This window comes from Panonychus citri, unplaced genomic scaffold, assembly GCF_014898815.1.
Source record: "Panonychus citri isolate SS breed McGregor unplaced genomic scaffold, ASM1489881v1 Contig00077, whole genome shotgun sequence".
Classification (NCBI taxonomy): domain Eukaryota; kingdom Metazoa; phylum Arthropoda; class Arachnida; order Trombidiformes; family Tetranychidae; genus Panonychus; species Panonychus citri.
In genome coordinates this window covers 1,637,288-1,658,137 of record NW_026515482.1, presented here as the reverse complement: position 1 = coordinate 1,658,137, position 20,850 = coordinate 1,637,288, and the positions used below count along the sequence as shown (strand labels likewise).

The following is a 20,850-nucleotide window of genomic DNA, read 5'->3' as shown; positions in this document are numbered from 1 at the left end:
TCCGTTTTCATCTCTTTCTTTTTTCACCTAATCATCTTCATCCACTTTCTCATTTTACTCTTAATCCTAATCTATCTTTAACTCTTTCTCTTTAATTTATTGACTTTAAGCATTTCTTTTCAGACCGGAAATAGCCGGAAGCGATTCATGTCTAAAATAATTATCATTATTAACATAATATCAATTAAAATCTTTCCCTTAATCAAAGTCAACGATAACAATAACACTTTAGGATCCCATTTAAATGATAATCTTGTACATTAATAATAATATTGTATTGGCCAGTTTAACTGGATTAAACTTGGTCAAATATAATCATTCAAACAATTAACTAATTTAATCATCCTTTTTTTGTCCTGAAAAGGGTTTCATATCAATGACCAAATCCAATTGATTATCAGCCGATTATAACATTATATCATAATTGAATTTGATTGATTGTTGTTGAGAGTAAATATTTTTTGATTACATGATTAAAGAAATTGTTTCAAAAATTAGCCGATTCATTGATTGATTAGATTATGTGTAACAATTAACTAACTCTCGATGTAATTACAATCTATTAAAAGTTAACAACCGATGAGAGAAATTAAAATCTCAATCTAAGTTAATCAGCTTTAAATCAAGTATCTAAATTAGATTAACAATTAATCCCAAACCGGACTAATGAGTTATGAATAATTAATCAGCTAAATTAAAATAATTCCAACTTTTGTCAATCGTTAAAAGAAAAACAAAACTTTTTAGAAAGTTTTTTTTTCTTCTTATTTTTTTTTATTTTTCGTCGAATTCATTGAAATAGTAAACACGTACTCGCTCAACTCGTGGTAAAATATTGATGAACTTTTTTTGCTCTTCTTCCCTTCTCATCCTTATCATTATAACGGTAAAATTTTTACCGTTAATCGGGTTCAAAGTGAATCTAGTCCATTAGTCCATTTGCTTACCTGTTATTATCTCAACGTTATCTCAATTTTTTAGGATCAAAAAGATTCAATCAAAAATCAGATTCACTATCCAATAAACAGTTGATACTGAGATGATGAGCATGATAAATATAATGATTATAAATAGTAACATTTACTTAAATTAAAACGCCTCAGGGTAAATTGAACACAACGAAGGAATGAAAATTAAAACGGTGATCATCATCATCATCATCATCATTATATATTAAAGAAGATGATTCCAGGTAAAATTGGATAATCAAACTAATCAACTAACTAATAATTTAAATCGAAACACTTTTTTTTCTGTTCGGGATTTCGTTTACTTATTCAATAGATTTTAATGATTTCCAATTAGAAATCATGATTTCGTTTCGCTTTTTACTCAATCATCTTCATGGGAACTTTTTTGTTTCACTTTTTTCCGTTTGAACAAAACGGAAAACTTGATTTTCGTCGATATTTTCTTCTTTCGTCCCCTGAACCCTTTTCTTTTTATTCATCTTCCGATAATTTGATTCATTCATTGGAATAAGAATATAATCAAATGTTAATCAATCTTCCAATTTCACTTTAATTATTTGGAGAAAAATATTATTATTTTTATCAGTTTACTGTTACTTTTTATTACTCTTTAATATTAAGAATAATATTAAAGAGTAATTAAGTTACTCATCTCTATCGATAGTTAATTGTTCACATTTTATTACTAGTTTATGATAATTAACTTTTTAGTCAAATATATTATTATACAAAAGAAGTGAGAATGTTATGAGATTAATTCAGAATAATTGATTAGATTATTTTTAGTAAATTGATTCAACAATCATTTTAATTGTATTGATAACATTGGAATACGATAGGTGTCACTCATTACTTAGTTCGAGAAACTTTCTCATTTTGTCAGAACTTTTTGTTTCCCTGTAATAATAACAAGACTCTTAGAATAACACTCAGAACTTTTTATCATCATGGAAAGAAATTTTTCTTCTACGCAAATGCTTAGCCTTTTACTTGGGAAAAAATTTACTTTTTCGAGGTTCATACCAAGGTTATAAGACGAATTGAACTTTTCATGTGATGAGCTGATACTTTCCCAAAGGTTTGCTTAATTGTTCAATCTTAATCGTGATTAATTTGTCATCGATTACTGAACTCTTTCAAATGTTTCAATTTCGAAATCGTCACTTTGAATGTTTTGTTGAAACGTTTGCAAGTTTCATCGTTAATCTGAACACTTTTTGTTTCCAATTGTAAACATTTGGATTAAGATAATTGTTTTCAGTGTTTGGTTAATTCTAATTGGGATTAACACGAAAAGTGATTTATTGGATTAATTGATTAATTCAGAATGAATTACAGTGGATCAAATGGATCAACTGGACCCAAAAAAGCAGCGAAACAGGAAAAGGTTGCGATCACTTCACAAGACCCATTCGAGGTAACGAAAACTTTTCATTGTCGATAAAATTTCCGAAGGATCAATGCTGAACATATGATTAATTTATTCACTAGTAAAGTTCAGTCTGAATAATAATCTCCGATGAAATAATGATCAGTTTCGATTTCTTTTCAAGATGAGAAAGAAAAACCTCCAAGGGTAAATTTAATAAGATATTCATAAGTTTAACCAGAATTATCATGGAATGAGCAATAATTTCGTGTTCAGTATGAGAAATATTGAATCAAAAACAGAATCTTATATGAATCAGGGGAAAACTGAAACACATGAAACTTACTCTTTCTCGAAACTTGAAATTATAACCATAATAACTCAGAACCAATGAACTTTTCGATAGATTATCTCATGATAATAATAGAAAATCTTACACATTATCAGAATTCTGGTAATATTTTCTCTCAGAACTTTTCCTTGAGGATTTTTTTTCCTCATTTTCTCCAGAAAATTAATCCACTGAATTTGTGATTACAAAATGAATAGAATTTGAAAATTTTCTCTCTATTAACTTATTAATATTAACTATTCATGAAACTTTTTTCACCCTTTCTCATGATACGAGTAAAGAAAATGTTATTAATACTAACAGCAAGTCAACCATAGTCAATATGTTTCAATAACAATTGAAACTAATTTTATTAATTCAGGTTCAATGTACTGATAAAGTTTTACATGATAGTTGATATAAATTCAGAAAGTTCTGAAGCGATAATTTTGCTCCAATGAAAGGCTAAGTTAATTTTCAACACCTCGATTTGTGGTTGATAGAGTTGAAGGAGAAAACAAAAAGTTCTGATGTAAGATAATCAGTGATAATAATCAGAGACTCAGGGAATTGTCAAGTCATCAATGATCTTATGATGATAAACATGATGAGGATAAAGAGAGAGAAAAGTTCATGACAATTTTCGAGGCTCAAATTTTTCATCTTCTTTCTCATGGTAGTTTCTATTATTTATTTTTCTCATGTCAGCATAATATTAAGTCGGTGTTTTCACTCATCTTCAAGATCAAATTCTGTCTCTTTTTTATTATCCTTTGACAAGAGTCATCATGTTCGTGATGGTTATCGTCTCAATCAATAGGATTCTCATCGTAATCATCTTCGTCATCCATGTGAATACCTTCAGGGTATATAGAAAATATAAGAATTCTTTCCGTTCAAATTCTGTATATGGATAGAACTTTTTTCCTAATCGACTTTTCCAATGTTCATCTTGAGTTTACTTTTCATTTTCTTTCTTATTCATCTTCAGTTGGAGATAAAATCATAGATGATAGATCCTTTTTCACCAGATTTGTGGACCTTCCCAACTGAAATTGAACAAATGATCATGAAGATTGAAACTGAACACTAACATGATAACTGAATTAACTTGAAATTCACTTCTAGGTAAAAGGTAAAACTATTTCCTTTTATCAATGACAATAAATTGAAAGTAAACATTTCCAAAATTATCCAATGATTTCATGTTTCTAATGAATCAAGGATATTATTTCCTGTCAAGAAATTCAATCTTTTAATCTGATTGTTTACCGATAATTAAAGTTGATTAACTTGAGAAAGAAAGAAAATGAAATCGTAGTTACAACACCAACGCCATCTTAACAATTCAAATGGAGATAAATGAAACTTTATTCAATCGTTTATCATGAAAAATTATTCAACCTCTTTATTGATGATTAATTGTTCTGATTCCTGTCGGTAACATGGTGATAAGAAAAAGTCTCAGATTGAACTTTTGTTGAACAAATACAAAGAGATTTCAACAATATTCATTTGATAATATTATCTGAATATCGATAAACAATCAATAAATTATATGAACTCCATGAATCTCTATCATGGATAAGCACCATCACCAGAATTTGAGATTGAAAAAAAGGCGAAAAATTATATAACAGATCAGAACTTTTTCTGTTTACTTTATATTCATGATGATGATGATCCAAAGGTAGAACTTGAAACATTAAGTTAACTTTTAGATCCATTAGCATGTCCATTGAATATTGATCATGAAGATTATCATGAACTTCATGAATTTTAAGTTAAATTTTTCCTGGAAAAGTTGAGTGAATGATGAAAATGGAAAATGACAAAAAATCAAAGACAAAATTCCCAGAACTTTATCAAAATAATTGAAATTAAATTTCTTCTTTAAACAAAAAAGTTATTCATGGTAAATTTCATGGTGATTCTGGAATATAATGAAGACAATATAATTGAAACGAATACAATGTCAGTTTAAAAAGTGAAATAATACCAAGATCATATTTCATCCTGACAGAATCAATGTCATCCTAGTAATTCTGAATTCCCCTGGAAACGATTTTCCTTCATGATGGTGATGAGGACCCAGAATTGTTTCAGTGAACACAATCAATATCTGAATGAATGAGTTTAGGTCATTCTCATGTCTCTGGTCAAGTTCTGATGGGAAAACTTTCCATCCAAAGCAAAAAAAAATTCCATTCCAACTTTTAGATATTCTAAATTCTCAGACTCGGATTCTGGAACATGGAACATGTTTAGTTAATGGAGAAAATCTGATTCAGTAAGGAAAAAATACCAAGAACAGGATCATGATTCTGAAAGAAAAAATTTCTCAAGAAAGAAAAGTAAAAGCTCAGGAAATTGAGAGATGATAAAGATCATGGAAGTTACCCTGAAATAAACAGAAAAAAAACTATGAATACAAGTTTTATGGTCCATTCAGGTTGACCACACGATTTGATGTCTCATTTTCAGGGTAGCATGAGAAAAGGAAATCAGATCAATAAATTCAACATCTAAGTGGAATAACATTAGCAGCCTCTGAATTCTGATTCCAAAATCATTCAATCCCAAGATTCAAATAAAGCAAAAGGTTGAAAAAAGTTTATTTACAAAAAACGAGAAAAACTTTCAAGAACATGAGAAATTATCATATTTGCATGAACGATGGTCATCATCAGCATGATGATTCTCCTCTGATCTTCCAAAATGTTCAGTAAGCATTCAACTCAATAGGAAAACTCTGCAGGTTTCATATAATACTAATCGTCTACAACTTAATGCTTTCTATCATGAGACAGTTTTGATTCATTGGAATACAGTTCATGGGGATAACTTTTCATGATAAAATTCGGTTCTCTTATTTTCTATCTCTATCAAAGCTTCATCGCCCTTATAATCTAATGGGTTAGTATGACTTTTAGTTCATCTTCAAATCACACACATACAATACACCCTCATATTCAGTAGATAATAACTGAATCTTCATCATAATGATCATTTCGTGGCGAGTTTTCCGTTTTCCATGATGATTCAGATGAACAGTTAGATTCTATTCTTATTGTAATTATAATATTACTCGAGAGATTGTTTTTGATTGGATAAGATTTTTATCAGAATAATTAAGAATAATGTTCCACAGCTCTTTGAACGTTTTTCTGTTTCCTGAATATTTACCTTTCCAATTTTATCCTAAACAATTTGAGCATTTTTTTATCTGTTTGTTTTCAAGATGATTTGAAACTTGGTTCCAGTAAACATTATCTATCTCCATTTATATTATCATATACTCTCATTTTCACTCTTTCCCCTTTGGCTCCATGGTGGGCAATTTCAAAGTGTTACACATCCTTTACTGGGAATGATATTAACAGAACATTGAATCATGAAACTTGGAAAATTGTTAAAGTAAAATCATCTCATGAGATTTAAACATCTTCCACCAAGGAAAAACATTAGCAACTTTTCAGATGAACCAGAACTTTAATATGCACTCACATGTATTGTCATGGAAAAGAAAAAAGAAAAAGAGCAAAAATAATAATGATAATGTCAAGTTCGAGTCAACAATTAATCAAGATGATCTTTCAAGTATTAAAATGGAGTTTAATACAAGAAGAATGAGCGGACACCTGAGGTTGTGACCTGAGGTCAAAGGATGGGCTTGAAACTTATTGTTGCTCACGTTGAGGTCACTAATTATCTCAAGCAAATTAATTCTTCCACCATCAGAATCTCGGTATTGATTAAATTATTTATGTTTCTTTGGTGCACCAAGAAAAACATCATCACTTTTTCAGACGAACCAGAATTTGAATAAACTCTTATGCTAATATGCTATTCTTATTTTCATTTATTATTCTCATTCTCATTCTCATCATCATTATCATTTACACTTAATTGTTTAGAATCAAATTGATGAAGTAATATTTTCAGATTTCTACAGGGAGAAATTTTTACTCAATATCATGTTCTTACAACTCATTAATCCATTTACCAGTTAATTTAACTTTTTGCTGCTCGTTTGTTAGTAAATTGTTCACCTATCATGGGAAACTCAGTTACCTGGAAGTTTTAAATATTCCAACATGATATTAACCTGAATTTTTTACATTTATTTTACTAAAATTCATCAAGAATACTATTCAGTTTAATACTAATTGGTTCATCTTTTCCCTCCAATCCCATGAATAAATATAATTACATGATAACCCTGAACTCTAATAATAAATTCAAGTCACATGTTAGACCCAAAATTAGTGATGTAACTTTTATCCTTGACAGATAATAATAATAATATCAACATTTGAACCCAAGTAAACTAATTAATCTTGTTAACTAACATTTATCATGAAATTTGTGTGACTTATGATTACCTTGATGATGATAAACTCAATCAAAGTAAATATAAATGATGAAGATAACAGATGATCTGCTGTGATGATTTGCTGGGATTTGCCTTGAGGTGATCTACTTTTTATGACCAATTATCATAACTGTAATCATATTTTTATTAATATAAATCTGACATGAACCATAATGATAACAAACTAATTTGTTTTACATGTAATCGTAATGGTGAATTAAATGAATGAAATGTGATATTAATCACGATGATAAACAGATGATGATGATGATATGTCAACATGAGAGTCTTGTTATTTTTGGCTTATCGTTTTTATCTTCATATGTTGACATTGATATTGAATTAACTACTTGAAGGATTCATGAGATTATCATTCAGATATTGTTAATGATTACAGAATTCACCAGAATTATCAAGTCACAACATGATTATCAATGAACTTTCTGCATTTTTCTTGTTTATCCGAAGGAAATTTTCATCATTATCGACATTTTCAGTGATCATATCAATTGATTTTCAATAGATTTCGATATTGAACAAATGGAAACTTTTCTTCGGTTCATCTTTTGTTTAGAACTTTTTTCTTTCGTTATTTTCGTCTAGCAATCGATAGATCATCGATATTAAAGGTAAACTTTCATTTTCTATTGTTGTGATTAACTGAATCATGATGAATGTGAATTCAATTGCTTGTAGGTCAATGAAACAGTTCCAGTCATGGTATTTACTCAAGTATAAACAGAAATTATCGGACAATTAGAATCACAAGATGATGAATCGATATCATTCAATTAGATCAATAGAAATTTTAATTATTAGAGCAAAAAATTAGTACCTTAAAGGTGAATTTCAATATTTTCTGTTAAGACAATTAGCTGAGATTCAGTATCTTGAATAACAAATGCTCAAAGTTTTAGTAATAGATAATTAAAATTAGAATCAAAAAAGTAAAGGAAACATAATTAATTGTTATTCTAGCAAATAAAGTGTTGACCCCTATTTCTGGGTCAGTTGAGGTATCAACTTTTGCTGCTCTTATCATCTACCTTTACCTGTAGATATAAATTAGATTAGATCATCAGAATAATCATCATCATGGAGATGATCATTTTCTGAAATGGCTCAATGAAACTCTCGAGATGAGAACTTGTAAAGAAAGTGAGAGACAGAGAGACAGAGAGATAGAAAACGCCAAGATAATCATCTCATCTCATTCATCTTCATCTTCTCACTCTATCTCTCTCATCATCCGTCTCTTCCGCCATTTCTTTCATTATCAGAGGAATAACTATCCTCTCATAATCATCTTTATCTTCATCATCATTTCTGACTGGCAAAAAAAAGTAACTTCTTCTTACCTTAGTATCCATGTATAAGATTTTCAGTCTATTGGTATTCTAACTCTTATATTATATTACATATCCTTTGGTATAGATGAAGATAATGCCTCTCTTTTCATCATCATCATCATCATCATCCTTTTCCATGCTACAATCATTTTCTCTTGAGAAAACATCAACATCCAACTCTTTGCTAACGTCTCTCTCTCTCTCTCTCTTCTAACATTCTGGGAATGAAAAGCCACCGTCGATCAATATTTTCCCTCTCAACTTAGCAAAAAGTTCTGAACAGAAAATTGTTCCTTTCGAATCTATTCTGAGTTCTGAGCTACAGCTGGATAACAATTCCATGATACCATGATGGAGATAATCATCATTATAAAACATTTACCAGTAATAATAATAACAGTCACTCAGACAATCGATAAATTATCATAATAACTTATGACACCACCAATTATTATACTGACAATCAATTCCAATCTTATTATTAATAATATCAACAATCAAACTGTTACCAAGAAAAAAAAATCAAGATCCCCAATTAACTATCAAGACAATGATGATAATTCAATCAAACTCAATTGAATTAAACAGCAACCAACTTATTGTGCAAATTTGTGAACAAAAACTTTTCTCACTCTGATTATAATGCGAAATTAAAACAAAATCTTCAACTTCGAATCTAATTAACTCAATTTAATCAATCAAATATATCGAATTGGTATAATTGCAATGATAAAGTCAAAATTTAAAGCTCTTTCCCTCAGAATAACCTTTATAACCTTGACCTTTGAGTACGAAGAGTATATCTGTTTACAGTTATTACACAAATTAAAAGTGCTGGAAATGTCTGCTAATCGTAAATAAATAATAATTATTATATAATAAATCATCATGAACAATATCATTTACTTGTCAAAATGATTTACTTTGAGTTGATTCAATTTGTTTCCATGAAACTGAATCCTGAAATTCAATCAATCATTGTAACTTTTACCTGAGGAAGGCAGAAAAATTTTTCCAGAAAATTTCATTTTCCTTCAGACAGAAAGTAAATAAACAATGATATTGAAATTGTTCATGGATGTTAATTGTTCATTCACCAGGCAGAGTCAACTGATTCAAATGAAATTAATATTCTTGAATAAAATTTAACATGTAATATAATAAATTTGATAAACACTGGACATTATCAAATTAATTTAAACATGAAATTGTTTCTTGTCTGTGAATAGTTTATTTTATTATTTACATTCAAAGCATTAGTTTCATGATTATCATGATGATATAAGCATAATAACACATGATACAATCAACTCATAAAATAAAACTCATGATGTTCATTGTAAAGATGAATCTTTTCATATTATTACCTTCATCATCATCTGTATAATAATATAACTGAAGAAGATGACAATAATAATGATAACGATGATGGCCATGTTTGTATTTACCTATTAGATTCAATATTATTCAGTTCATGATTACCTCATGGTAATTCATGAAGGTGATGAACAAAATGAAGAGGGAAGGACAAAAATAACAACAAACGATTGTAAATAAAATGAGATAAACATTTGCTGAATCTTCAATGTTAGATCAATGATAATCAACGATATAATATATTATCAATCCAGGGAATAAGTTGAATAAACATAATATTGTTACTCATGGAATTAGATTGAAATAATCATTGGTGGTGAAATTTTGTTCAGATTGAAATCTGATAATCAGATTCTGATCGTTGAGATTATCTGGTAACCGGAAGTTATTGTTGAATTCAATCAACTCTCAGTTGTATTACTTTGAGACTAGAAAATGAACTTGAAACGAGATTGATTTTCATTTGAAATTTTCTTTCAGATTCTTATCTCATTAGGATTAGTTTTATCCCAAAATTGATATCAGATTAACTGAGAACGGATAATCCGATGAGTTATGATTTGGAAATTAAATTTAGTCACTTTCGTTTGGGCATCATAATCATTAGGAAATTGATTAAATATTATTATCTCACTTTTGTCAATTCTATTGGTCAACTAATGTCCGTTTTACTTTTGGATTTAGGAACCACCGGCTGAAGAGGAGGAACGTAATTGGAAGGGGATCTGTATCGCTTTCTTTGTGATTGCGTCAATTTTTTCGTTAATTGTGATCGCAATTATAATTGTAACTCCAAGTAAGCTTATCGATCAATAGATTTCAAGGTTAATACTAAATGTTTCCATTAATTAAAACTTAGATGATCATGGTAATCGAGTTAAACATCCTCGATTGATTCTTGAAGATATTGTATCATCTCATTTTCAGCCTAAAAAATTTGATGGATCTTGGATCTCAGGTAAGTGCTAACAATCAAATGATTAATTCATCAACTTAATCATGGATAATTTATTTTAATTGTTTAATTTGATTATTAGAAACCGAAGTGGCTTATAGGAATCACGAGGGAAACCTCATTGTTTTTGATTGTGTTGACAATTCAACCAACTTACTCATTCCAAATACAACTTTTGTAAGTGTAAACTTTTGATTGCAATTGGAAAAAGCTGATTAACTTGATTAATTAATTTTTCTTTTTACTATTTTATCGTCCAGTTAAGAGAGCAAGTTGACCATTATTCTATATCACCCGATAAACGATATGTACTATTCGTAAATAAAATAAAAAAGGTAAGAAAGTTCGATTCGAATTTGTCCAAAAAAAAGTTCTAATCGAAGTGAAAAATTCAATTTTCTCGAACTTTTTTGTTTCATCTCAAAGGTTTTTCAATACTCTTATATTGGTGAATATAAAATATATAATATTAGCAATGAACAAATCATTAACCTCGAGGTTCCTGATAGTTTTGAAGGTGATCAATTACAATATGCTGAATGGGGACCAAGTGCTAATCAGTTGGTGAGTTTTGGTCAATCAAATTAACTCTAACTGTAAACTAATTTATCCCTTTTCCCTGTTGGAAATGTCCACTCAATTGGTTTCCTGATTATCTTACCTTATAAGGTTTTCATTCATCGGAACAACATTTATTATTATCCAAGTGTGGGTTCCAATTTGAAAATAATAACATCCTCAGGTAGAGATAGTGTTTACAATGGGATTCCCGATTGGCTTTATGGTGAAAAGATATTGAAATCATCTAAAGCACTTTGGTGGTCACCTTCAGGTGATAAGTTAGCTTATGCCTCTTTCGATGACACTGGAGTGGACACTATCAACTATCCCAAGTATGGATCATTTAGTGATTTGAATAACATTTTCCCTCAAATTGTTACAATTAAATATCCTCGAGCGGGAAGGATCAATCCAACAGTTTCCATTTGGATTGTTGATCTGAAAACACTTCCATATTCCAGTTTACTACCTGAGTCTAAACGTATCTTACCTCCAAGTGAAATACAGGACAGGTAAAGTGACCAGTGGTCAACTTTGGTTCCAACTTTTTGTTTGTTCAACAAAATTACAATATTTATTTATATGTTAATCTACACAGAGAATATTATTTTACCGCAATCTCTTGGATTGATAATCAACGATTAGCACTGATCTGGATGAGACGTGAACAAAATTATTCAGTGGTCAGTCTTTGTAGCGCTCAAACTGATTGGACCTGCAATAAGGTGAGTAAATGTTGAAAGGGTAAGAGTGAAAATGATTCCGAAAGGGTCAATATTTAGCACTTCGGAATGGAGATGAGCCCATTTCCGGAATAATTTGCCTTCGATCTTGAAATTAACTTGATCATCAAATCAATGGTTCAGTTTTATTGACTTTTCAATGAAAACTTTAGCATCTCAATTGATTTATAATTTAATCTTGATTATCATCATCTCATATTTAATTAGCATAATTTGTCAATTATTTCAAAGTTAAATCAATGGTTAACAGTTGACTATTGGGTGTGTTAGTTTCATCCATTAAATTGATTAACTCATACAATTCTTGGTGCAAAAATAAATCATGATAACAATTTATCTGTCACTAAATCATTTAATTACCAAATGAAAAGTTCTGAATGCTAATCAGAATTCAGTTTAATATTAGCATTGAAATTAGCATTAGAATTGAGCTGATCATTGTTAATGTTGAACTTGACTTTTGAATCAATCACAAAGTCTATTTATGAGCTAATGTAATATTAATAATATTGAACAATCAAAAATCAGTGGATTTTGTTTCCTGAAACCATAATCCTATTTTTCATCATGAAATGAGATTCACTAATTAATAATACGATTATTACTTTATACTGTTTATTAATCCAGATCTTCACTCGAAATTTTTATTTAATTTAATTGTATTTCTCTGGTGGTTAATTGTCAGGTTGTTAATCAGCTCTAATTGGACTGTCAATGGAAAACAATTGCTAGTACTGTGTATTGAGTTAATTATTCAACGATTGGAAATTAGCTCATTAGGGCTTTTATATTTAAGAATTTATCGAAAATGTTTTTCTTCCTATTCTTGTCTTTTTTGTCTTTCCATTAGATTTTTATCTAAATCTTTATTCCAAATGAACTTTGAGTTTGTTAGAACTGATCGTTATTCTTAATGTACAAAAATCGAACATCGAAAGTTTTCCTCTTCTTCATCAACTTTTTCTTCTTTGTTATTATCTTAGTTCATCTTTATCTTCATTCTCAGTTCATGAGTGAAAATTACTTGAGATTAACTTGGAATCCCAATTGAATAAACAATTGATTCTAATTCAAGAAATTCAATTCTTTTTCAGCAAAGACTAGATAATGATAAGTTCGAAATTCTTAATACACCGACTCTCTCTCTCTCTCTCTCTCTAAACTCATAAAATATTAAATCTACAAAATTCATAGTTGAATTTACTAAATCATTGATTTAACTTTTCCTTCTCAGTGGTTACTTTTGTTTCACTAATCAATTAATTGTCACCCATGTGAAATGACAGTTAATAATTAATTTAATTTATGCGATAGTTGACATTTTGACTTAACTTTCCCGGTTAATTAATTGATATTTGTAAAAATGAAGTAAAAAAAAATTGTCAAGCAACAAAATTAACTAATTAACACGACAGCAAATCTGAGTTTGAAACATTAATTTAATCATCATAATCATGAGACAAACATGAATAATAATAGATGGAAATGAGAATTTTTTTCCCTCAATTCTCATGATAATTACATAGGGTGAAGGGAGTGAAATCGTAAGTGATGATAAAATGATCAACTGTAAGAAAGTATTATATAATTTTAACCCTCCCTGTAAAAATCATAAGAATATCCAATTGAAATAAGAACTTTTTTTTACCGTTATAGTAACAATTTGTTAATTGCGTGATCTATTTGAGGAAATCATAGTGTTGATTAAGGTTAAACTATTGTTAACGTGAGGTGAAACTTTGATCAATTTCGTAACAATAAACATGATTAAGATTCATGATTAACTTGATTGTCTATTGAATCACAAAAAAAAACTTTCATTTACCTGAAACTCAATTAACCTGATTGAAATTATCTTTGCTCTTTCTCTTGTCATAATCTCACCATTATCGTTAATCCTTGGATGGTTTATCTGGATTAATCCTTAGCATTTGGAGGAAAAGGTTGACAGTCAATCTAAAGGCGGTTGGGTTGAGCTGTTTGAATCTCCGCTGATAACAAAGGATAAGAGACATTACCTAATAACGTTACCATTGAGTGAACCAGAAAATGGTTCATTTCGTCAAATTGTCATGATAACAATTAACGTAAGCAATTGATTAATTAATTAGTTTTCGTCTCTCATTATTATTATCCAATTATTTTTATCCTTTATAGATGATAAATTATTCCAGCTAATCATTATTATACATTCAGTATTTTGATCGTTAAAGTTGAAACAATTTACCATTTTATCAATTTGATACTTTGGTTTACCAACAACAAATTATAATCAGTATCATAATAATTTTGCTTTGATTATGATTATAATTATCATCCACTGTTAATGATGATGATGGAAAAATAATAATACGCTTGAGGAAAGAGTTAATTAGCTGGATCGAAACAAAGTTCTGTTGTAAGATGTATATTCCAATTACAGAATCAACTATAATATTCCAATATTAACCATTGAGAATGTTGAGAATTTCTTTCAATTCTAAATCATATCATCTTCATCTGATTCTGGGAAAATTATCAACAAGACAAAGTTAATGATTAAATAAAACAAAAGGAGAAAAAAAAAATTTACCAAAGTTTCATTTTCTCTATGAAAGTTTCTTGCTTGTTTTCTGGTTAAACGGGTCACCGCCTTTACGTCTTAACATTTTCCGTATATCATCAGTCTTCATCTCTCTCTCACCACCATCATCATCATCACTCCCTCCTCATCTTAATCCTTTCTCCATCATTGAGAGATCCTCCTTTTCGCCATGTGAGTCTCTCCTTTAATAATAACTCGACAATGGCAAAGGTTATTAAAAGGTTTTTCTGGATAAAAAAGAGAAAAAAACAAATTGATTATCACAATCAATGAATGAATTGATCATCATGATAATCCTGATCTTGTAATGAATTCACATGAATCAATGTACTATCTTATTCATAGAATCAACTCTTTTATTGTTAAATTACTTTCACCTTACAAACTATTATAATCATCACAATCTCATTCTCACATTGATTATTTTTAGTTTTCTTTATTTTCAATTAAATTAACAGCAATCAACTTTTTAAAAAGTGATCCAATTAACCTTGATTATTGTTGAGATTGAGAAAAAAATTATTCATTATCTTTGTTCATATCGATAGTCAAATTGTCAGTTGTCAATATTTGAATCGGAAATATTAGTTCAAAACTTTGCTTTAGCTTTGAGATTATTGATTAACTAATTACTTATTGTATTAACAGTTTAATTAAAAAAATAAACAGTTGATTTCTTTAACCATTGAACATAATATTGATTAGACTTGAAGAGATTAACTAGCATTTAATTGTTTCAACTAAATTAAACGAAATAATTTGTTTTCTCATTATTAGTTCTAATTAATTAGATTAAATTAGTCCGATTATTTTGTGTTTACATTAATAAGATTAGTAGAGTTTGATTAAATCGTCAGTTGATCATTTAAATTATTCAATTTGATTAAAACGAAATTCGATCGTTTCAATTAACTTTCATTATTCGTAACTTTATATAAAGTTTATGAAAGTAATTGAGTGAGATGAGATGATCGTAAGGTGAGATCAAGTTAAGATTATTTAAAAAAGGAAGTGAAAAGGAAGACGAAGACAAAAGAGGATAGATTAACTTTATCCGGAAGCTGTGATAATGCATTTCTCCTTTCATCATCTTCATCATCATCATCATCATCATCTTCCTCTGAATATTGACTTTAACCATCCACAGAATTGTTTCTCTATCAATCCTGACAAGAGAGAGAGAGAGAGAGAGATGGGAGTAATGATGATATGATGCAATAAAAGAAAAATCAAAGAAAAGGATGAAATTGGAAGATGTAAACAGATCGTAGGGATGATAAAGATTTTGCAATTGCGAGTGATGATATAAAGAGTAAAACTAATAAGGTTTACCATTGAAAAGTAATATCGAAATATCAATAACATGTATAAGTTAAAGTTTAGTGTCTTTTGTCCTCTTTCCCTTCATCGATCCTAAAGAGTTGGTGATAACTGTTTGTGTGTCTCTGTAACTCACTATTAAGCTTGAATAATCATGGGAGATGATAAAACGTAAGCGAGGTAATCATGTTACTCCAAATAATAGATTATCTTGAGACAGAATTATAACAGCATTTAATAAATTGTTGTAAACCATTAATTCCAATCCTCGAATTTGTCCATTGAACATCTTAAAAACTTTTCTTTCTCTTGTTGTTTTCCTTTTCTTTTAATGTACTTTCTTTGTTTTTTATTGTTTCTCTCTCGATTCCTATTGTTTGTTGTCTTTTCCTTGATTCCATTTTCCCATAATGATTGTATTTATCTTTTGATTCCATCATCTTCCAGCCTAATTTGTCTCTTCTTCTTCTCTCACTATTTCACCGTTAATATCATATTCTTTTCAGGGTCGAGTGAAAAATTTTCTAACTCAAGGTCAACAGGATGTTACCAAAATATTGGCCCATAGACATGATACTCGAACCGTTTTCTATGCAGCCACTTTAGAGGATAATCCAGGAGAAAGGCATATATTCAGTATACCTGATATTCATTCATCTTCACCTCGAAATCCTTATTGTTTAACATGTAACCAAACAGAAAGAAATTGCTCCTTTAACGATGCGATTTTCAATCCAACAGCGAGATATTATATTCTTCAATGTCTGGGTGCTGGAATCCCTTGGACAGAAATTCGAGATGTTGATCAAAATGATATATGTAAGAAAAACGAACGATGGTTGAGAGAAAGAAAAAGTATTAGAAGAGAATAGAAATAATGAAGTAAAAGGAATAAAATAGTGAATTATAATCAGAATCAATTGATCATCATCTATGTATCCTTTTTCCCTTTTATTCTTCTCTCTCTCTCTCTCTTGTAGAATTTCTCATTCATCCTCCTCTACCATCATCATTATCATCCTATTCTTTCATTTGTTCCATCCTTTGAATTCCTTTTTTTTCCATGTTAAACTCATTATTTGCATCTTTATCCCAGAATTTTCCAAGGATTTCCATCTTCATCGTCTGGAATATCAGCCTTTTTCTCTTTGCGTCATTATCAATCTTTTCCTTGTTTTTTTTCTTTCCATGAACATAACCATTTCAGCCAAAAATCTCCCCTGAAAAAGACAGAAATCGAGGTGAAAACATGAACATTTGAATGAAAAGTAAATGCATCAAACTTTTACTTGAGATTAAACCTTTCGTGTGATTTTTTGTCTCTCATCTTCCTTATCCTTCTTGTTTATCGGATCCCTTGAAATCTAAATAATCAAAGTAAATGAATGAAGATGAATGATCATAAATCTTTCGTAATCAAAGATTCACCTTAATGTTCATGTTGATTAAATATTCAAGATTGAGCTTTTAACCTTTAAATGATCATTGATTAAATGAGATGAAATGAGATTTCAGTTTTCATCATGATGATCATCATCAACAAACCTAATTAAATACAGTAGTTTATGTCCTTTGGTTTAACCTCAGACAGTAATTGGATAACATTATTCAACTTTTCATCTCATTTGATCAATTTAACATTGGTACTTACGTTAAATCAACTCTGATTTGCATAATAATCATCAAAACTTCATTCTCTCAACCAACAATTTACGATAATTGGCACCATTGTTAACCATTTGTACCATTTAAATTTCAATTACAGTGCTACAAACGCCGACGGATAAAAGGTTGAGAGAGATTGTCGAGGAAAGAGCATTTCCTCAGATGAGATCGTTCCGAGTTCCTATTTCTCCGGATTATGGTGAGTGAAATGAACGAAAGTCCATTGGAAAACTTAGATTGTTAATATCGTCAAGTTCCATTGATTGTTGATCAGCCTATTGATGTACATGTGAAAATGGAAGAAATTAGTTTATGATAATTCTGATTGATTAACATAAGAAACCACTCGATGATGTTAACTATACGATATTATCTCGCTAATGATAAAAGATAATCTAAGCTGTTAATTCAATATTCGAATGATTTGTATTGATTGTTTTTCTATTCTTTTCTTTTCGTAATCATATTGATCCAATTTATTATCCATTACCATTGAAATCCAAACATCAGCGGCTGAAGTGAGACTTATATTGCCTCCGGCTTTGAGAGAAGCAGAAGAAATCAAATTCCCATTGATTATCGAAGTGTAAGTGAGATTTTTTCTTCTTCCAATCGGAAACAATTCAACATAAACAAAAAAGAATCTGTAACAAAAAAAGAGAATCAATTAAAACCTCCATTTGTATTTAGAGTTAATTTTCTTGATCCGACATAAGAACCTTTTATCTTGAGAGATTTAAATTGTTGTGTAAATTAAATTCTAGTGGACCTGAGCCAGGAAATCAAGATGTTAACCGGAAATTCAACATTGACTTTGGCCTTTACTTGGCCAGTAATCGGAGTTTCATTTACGCTCGGATTGATGTTCGAGGTACACGATTCCAGGGGAATAAAGTTCTACACGAGATGTACCACAAATTGGGTTCCATTGAGGTTGATGATTATATTCGGGTTGTTAATCACTTGAAGAATCATTATCACTTCATTGATCCTGATCGAATTGCGATTTGGGGTTGGGCTTATGGTGGATACGTTGCAGCTTCGGCTCTGATCCATGGACGAGAAAGTTTATTCAATTGTAGCATAGCTGTAGCACCGATAACTAATTGGCTTTATGTTGGTAAGTAAACTAATTAACAACAACAACAACAAACAAACGATTAGCTCAAAAAATCAAAATTAAAAGTGCAATTGAAAAGAGCAGAAATTTAATTCGTTGCCAGGTTACCATAACCCGCTCTTTGTTTGATTAACAGAATTTTAAATTTAAATGTTTAATTTTCTCTCGATTATTTCAAATAATTTATTTGGAACCTTTTTCAATGTAATTGTGGTTTTATCTCATTGATTTATTAATTGTTTAATTTTCTTTTTCTTTTACGCTACTTTAGATTCATTTACTGCTGAGCGATACTTTGGCGGTCCTTGGATCGATGGGAATTATGCTCGATACCAACGAGCTGATTTATCTGAAAAAGCTCATTTGTTTAGAGGAAAAAATTTATTTCTACTTCATGGAACAGCCGATGGTAAGTTAATTGTAACATTTACTTTTTGCCTGATTTTCAATTGCATTTATTTTCTTTACAATTTAGATGCTGTTCATCTTCAACATTCGTTTAGCTTCATGAAATCGCTCAATAGTAAAGGCGCTTATTATCGTACTCAGGTTTGTTTACATCTCATTGTGAATATTATTTTCTCAGATTTTTCATTAAAGTGACAAATTCATTCAATTTTATTTTCTAGATTTATCCTGATAGTAATCATTATTTGGATGATGTTCGTTATCACCTTTATCGATCAATTGAAATCTACCTTTTGGAAATGTTAGGATTACAAGGACATCAAGATATATTTCGTTATCTAACTGGTCAAGACAAATGAAACTTCATTACCTTCAGGGCTTAACTGAACTTAACAGGAGATGTTTTTTCTTCCTTTCTATACAAATCTCATAGAATTTGGACTGGAAATGAACTCATGGAAATCATTAAGTTGAATTTTGGGAATCACTGAAACTCTTAACATCCGAATCTCTCCAACACGAGGTCCATTCCTAAACAAATTTTCCATAACCAAAGAATTTTATGAAAACAATTGGATCGTCTCAGTTATTTTCAGATTTTCTGAATTTCTCCTGAAAAACCAAGCACTATCACCATCTAGTCACGGAGAATCAAATGGAAGATAAAAATGACAATTCAAATTTTCATTGGTCTTTTGGTTTTAACCCAAATCTCTTTTCGAGTTGCATCAACTCTTATATTGTATTGAGATATTGTAATTCTTTAAATAAAAAGAATAATTCACAAAGAACTTCCAATTCCATGATATCGTTTTCATATTCATCATCTTCGAATGGGATTTTATCAGAGTTAATGTCCAGATGAGTGAGCGAGCGCTGGATCTTAGTGAATTGATCTTCATGCAGTTGACTATTGACTAGTGACAATTGATCATAATCCAAAGTAATGTTTCGGATCTTGAGTTTGTTCAAAGATGGACAGTACTTAAGAATAGACATTATCTCAGTCGCTGTTTGGACACAACAGATCTCGAGACACTTGAGATTCACTGGAACGGCGTTTTATCCAACAAGTTGAGGAAGAATTCACTAATTGGACAATTCGGTGTACAGTATTGATATTTATGGTTAATGATGTTGAGTTTTCCAAATGATTAAGAGCTCGAGTGAGAACTTGAGAGAACTCAGCTGTTGATTCACTTTCGAAATGATGTTTGGACAAGTTTAACGATTTACATCCACCGCCACTCAACAGGTGGTCTAAAGCTTCAATGGAAATCGAAGCATCATCGACTGTCCAAAATGGGCTGCTGAAGTTCACGAGGTATGACATCACCTTCTAGATTGTTGGATTTACATTACCTCACGAAATCATTAATCATTAGACGATTCGAACCATTAATTGGTTCAAGAGAAAGATTTTCGTATTCAAAACCGGACATTTTAGAATCACGTTGAGAAACAAGAATCGAGTAATTAACAATTAAAACTTGGAATTAATATTCAAGAATTTGAAATAGGTCAATGAGAATCGAAATTCGAAATGATCAGTTAGTCTTCTGGCCTTTTTTTATATACGGGAAATCTTCAGAAAAATGGACGAAAACCATTGGTCAGTCCTTACCTTTTCTAAAATTGGCCTAAGGGCATAGCGAACACATTTTAACTTTTCGTTTCTTTCAATCGGTTTATCGTCTTGATAAATTCATTTAATTAGTTAAA

The 20,850-nt window shown here is 29.9% G+C and overlaps 1 protein-coding gene and 2 long non-coding RNA genes across 3 annotated transcripts; 1 reads left to right on the top strand and 2 right to left on the bottom strand.

Moving 5' to 3' along the window:
* Positions 1–1,952: 1,952 nt before the first annotated feature.
* On the top strand, positions 1,953–20,248 carry LOC128386938 (inactive dipeptidyl peptidase 10-like). The gene is made up of 16 exons (XM_053346052.1): positions 1,953–2,388; positions 10,457–10,568; positions 10,632–10,730; positions 10,810–10,904; positions 10,988–11,062; positions 11,154–11,291; positions 11,397–11,800; positions 11,887–12,013; positions 13,960–14,118; positions 16,442–16,754; positions 17,701–17,799; positions 18,111–18,186; positions 18,365–18,720; positions 18,992–19,129; positions 19,196–19,269; positions 19,350–20,248. Exons 1-16 carry the CDS (start codon positions 2,299–2,301, stop codon positions 19,485–19,487), a joined length of 2,493 nt encoding a protein of 830 aa, XP_053202027.1. The 5' UTR covers positions 1,953–2,298; the 3' UTR covers positions 19,488–20,248.
* LOC128386946 (uncharacterized) lies at positions 14,150–16,443 on the bottom strand. The gene is made up of 3 exons (XR_008324945.1): positions 15,948–16,443; positions 14,604–15,781; positions 14,150–14,536 (listed from the first exon to the last, which is right to left on the bottom strand). It is a non-coding gene; the product is annotated as an uncharacterized LOC128386946 (long non-coding RNA).
* Positions 16,748–18,453, bottom strand: LOC128386945 (uncharacterized). Its single transcript, XR_008324944.1, has 5 exons — positions 18,320–18,453; positions 18,091–18,244; positions 17,587–17,875; positions 17,225–17,299; positions 16,748–17,155 (listed from the first exon to the last, which is right to left on the bottom strand). It is a non-coding gene; the product is annotated as an uncharacterized LOC128386945 (long non-coding RNA).
* Positions 20,249–20,850: the final 602 nt, after the last annotated feature.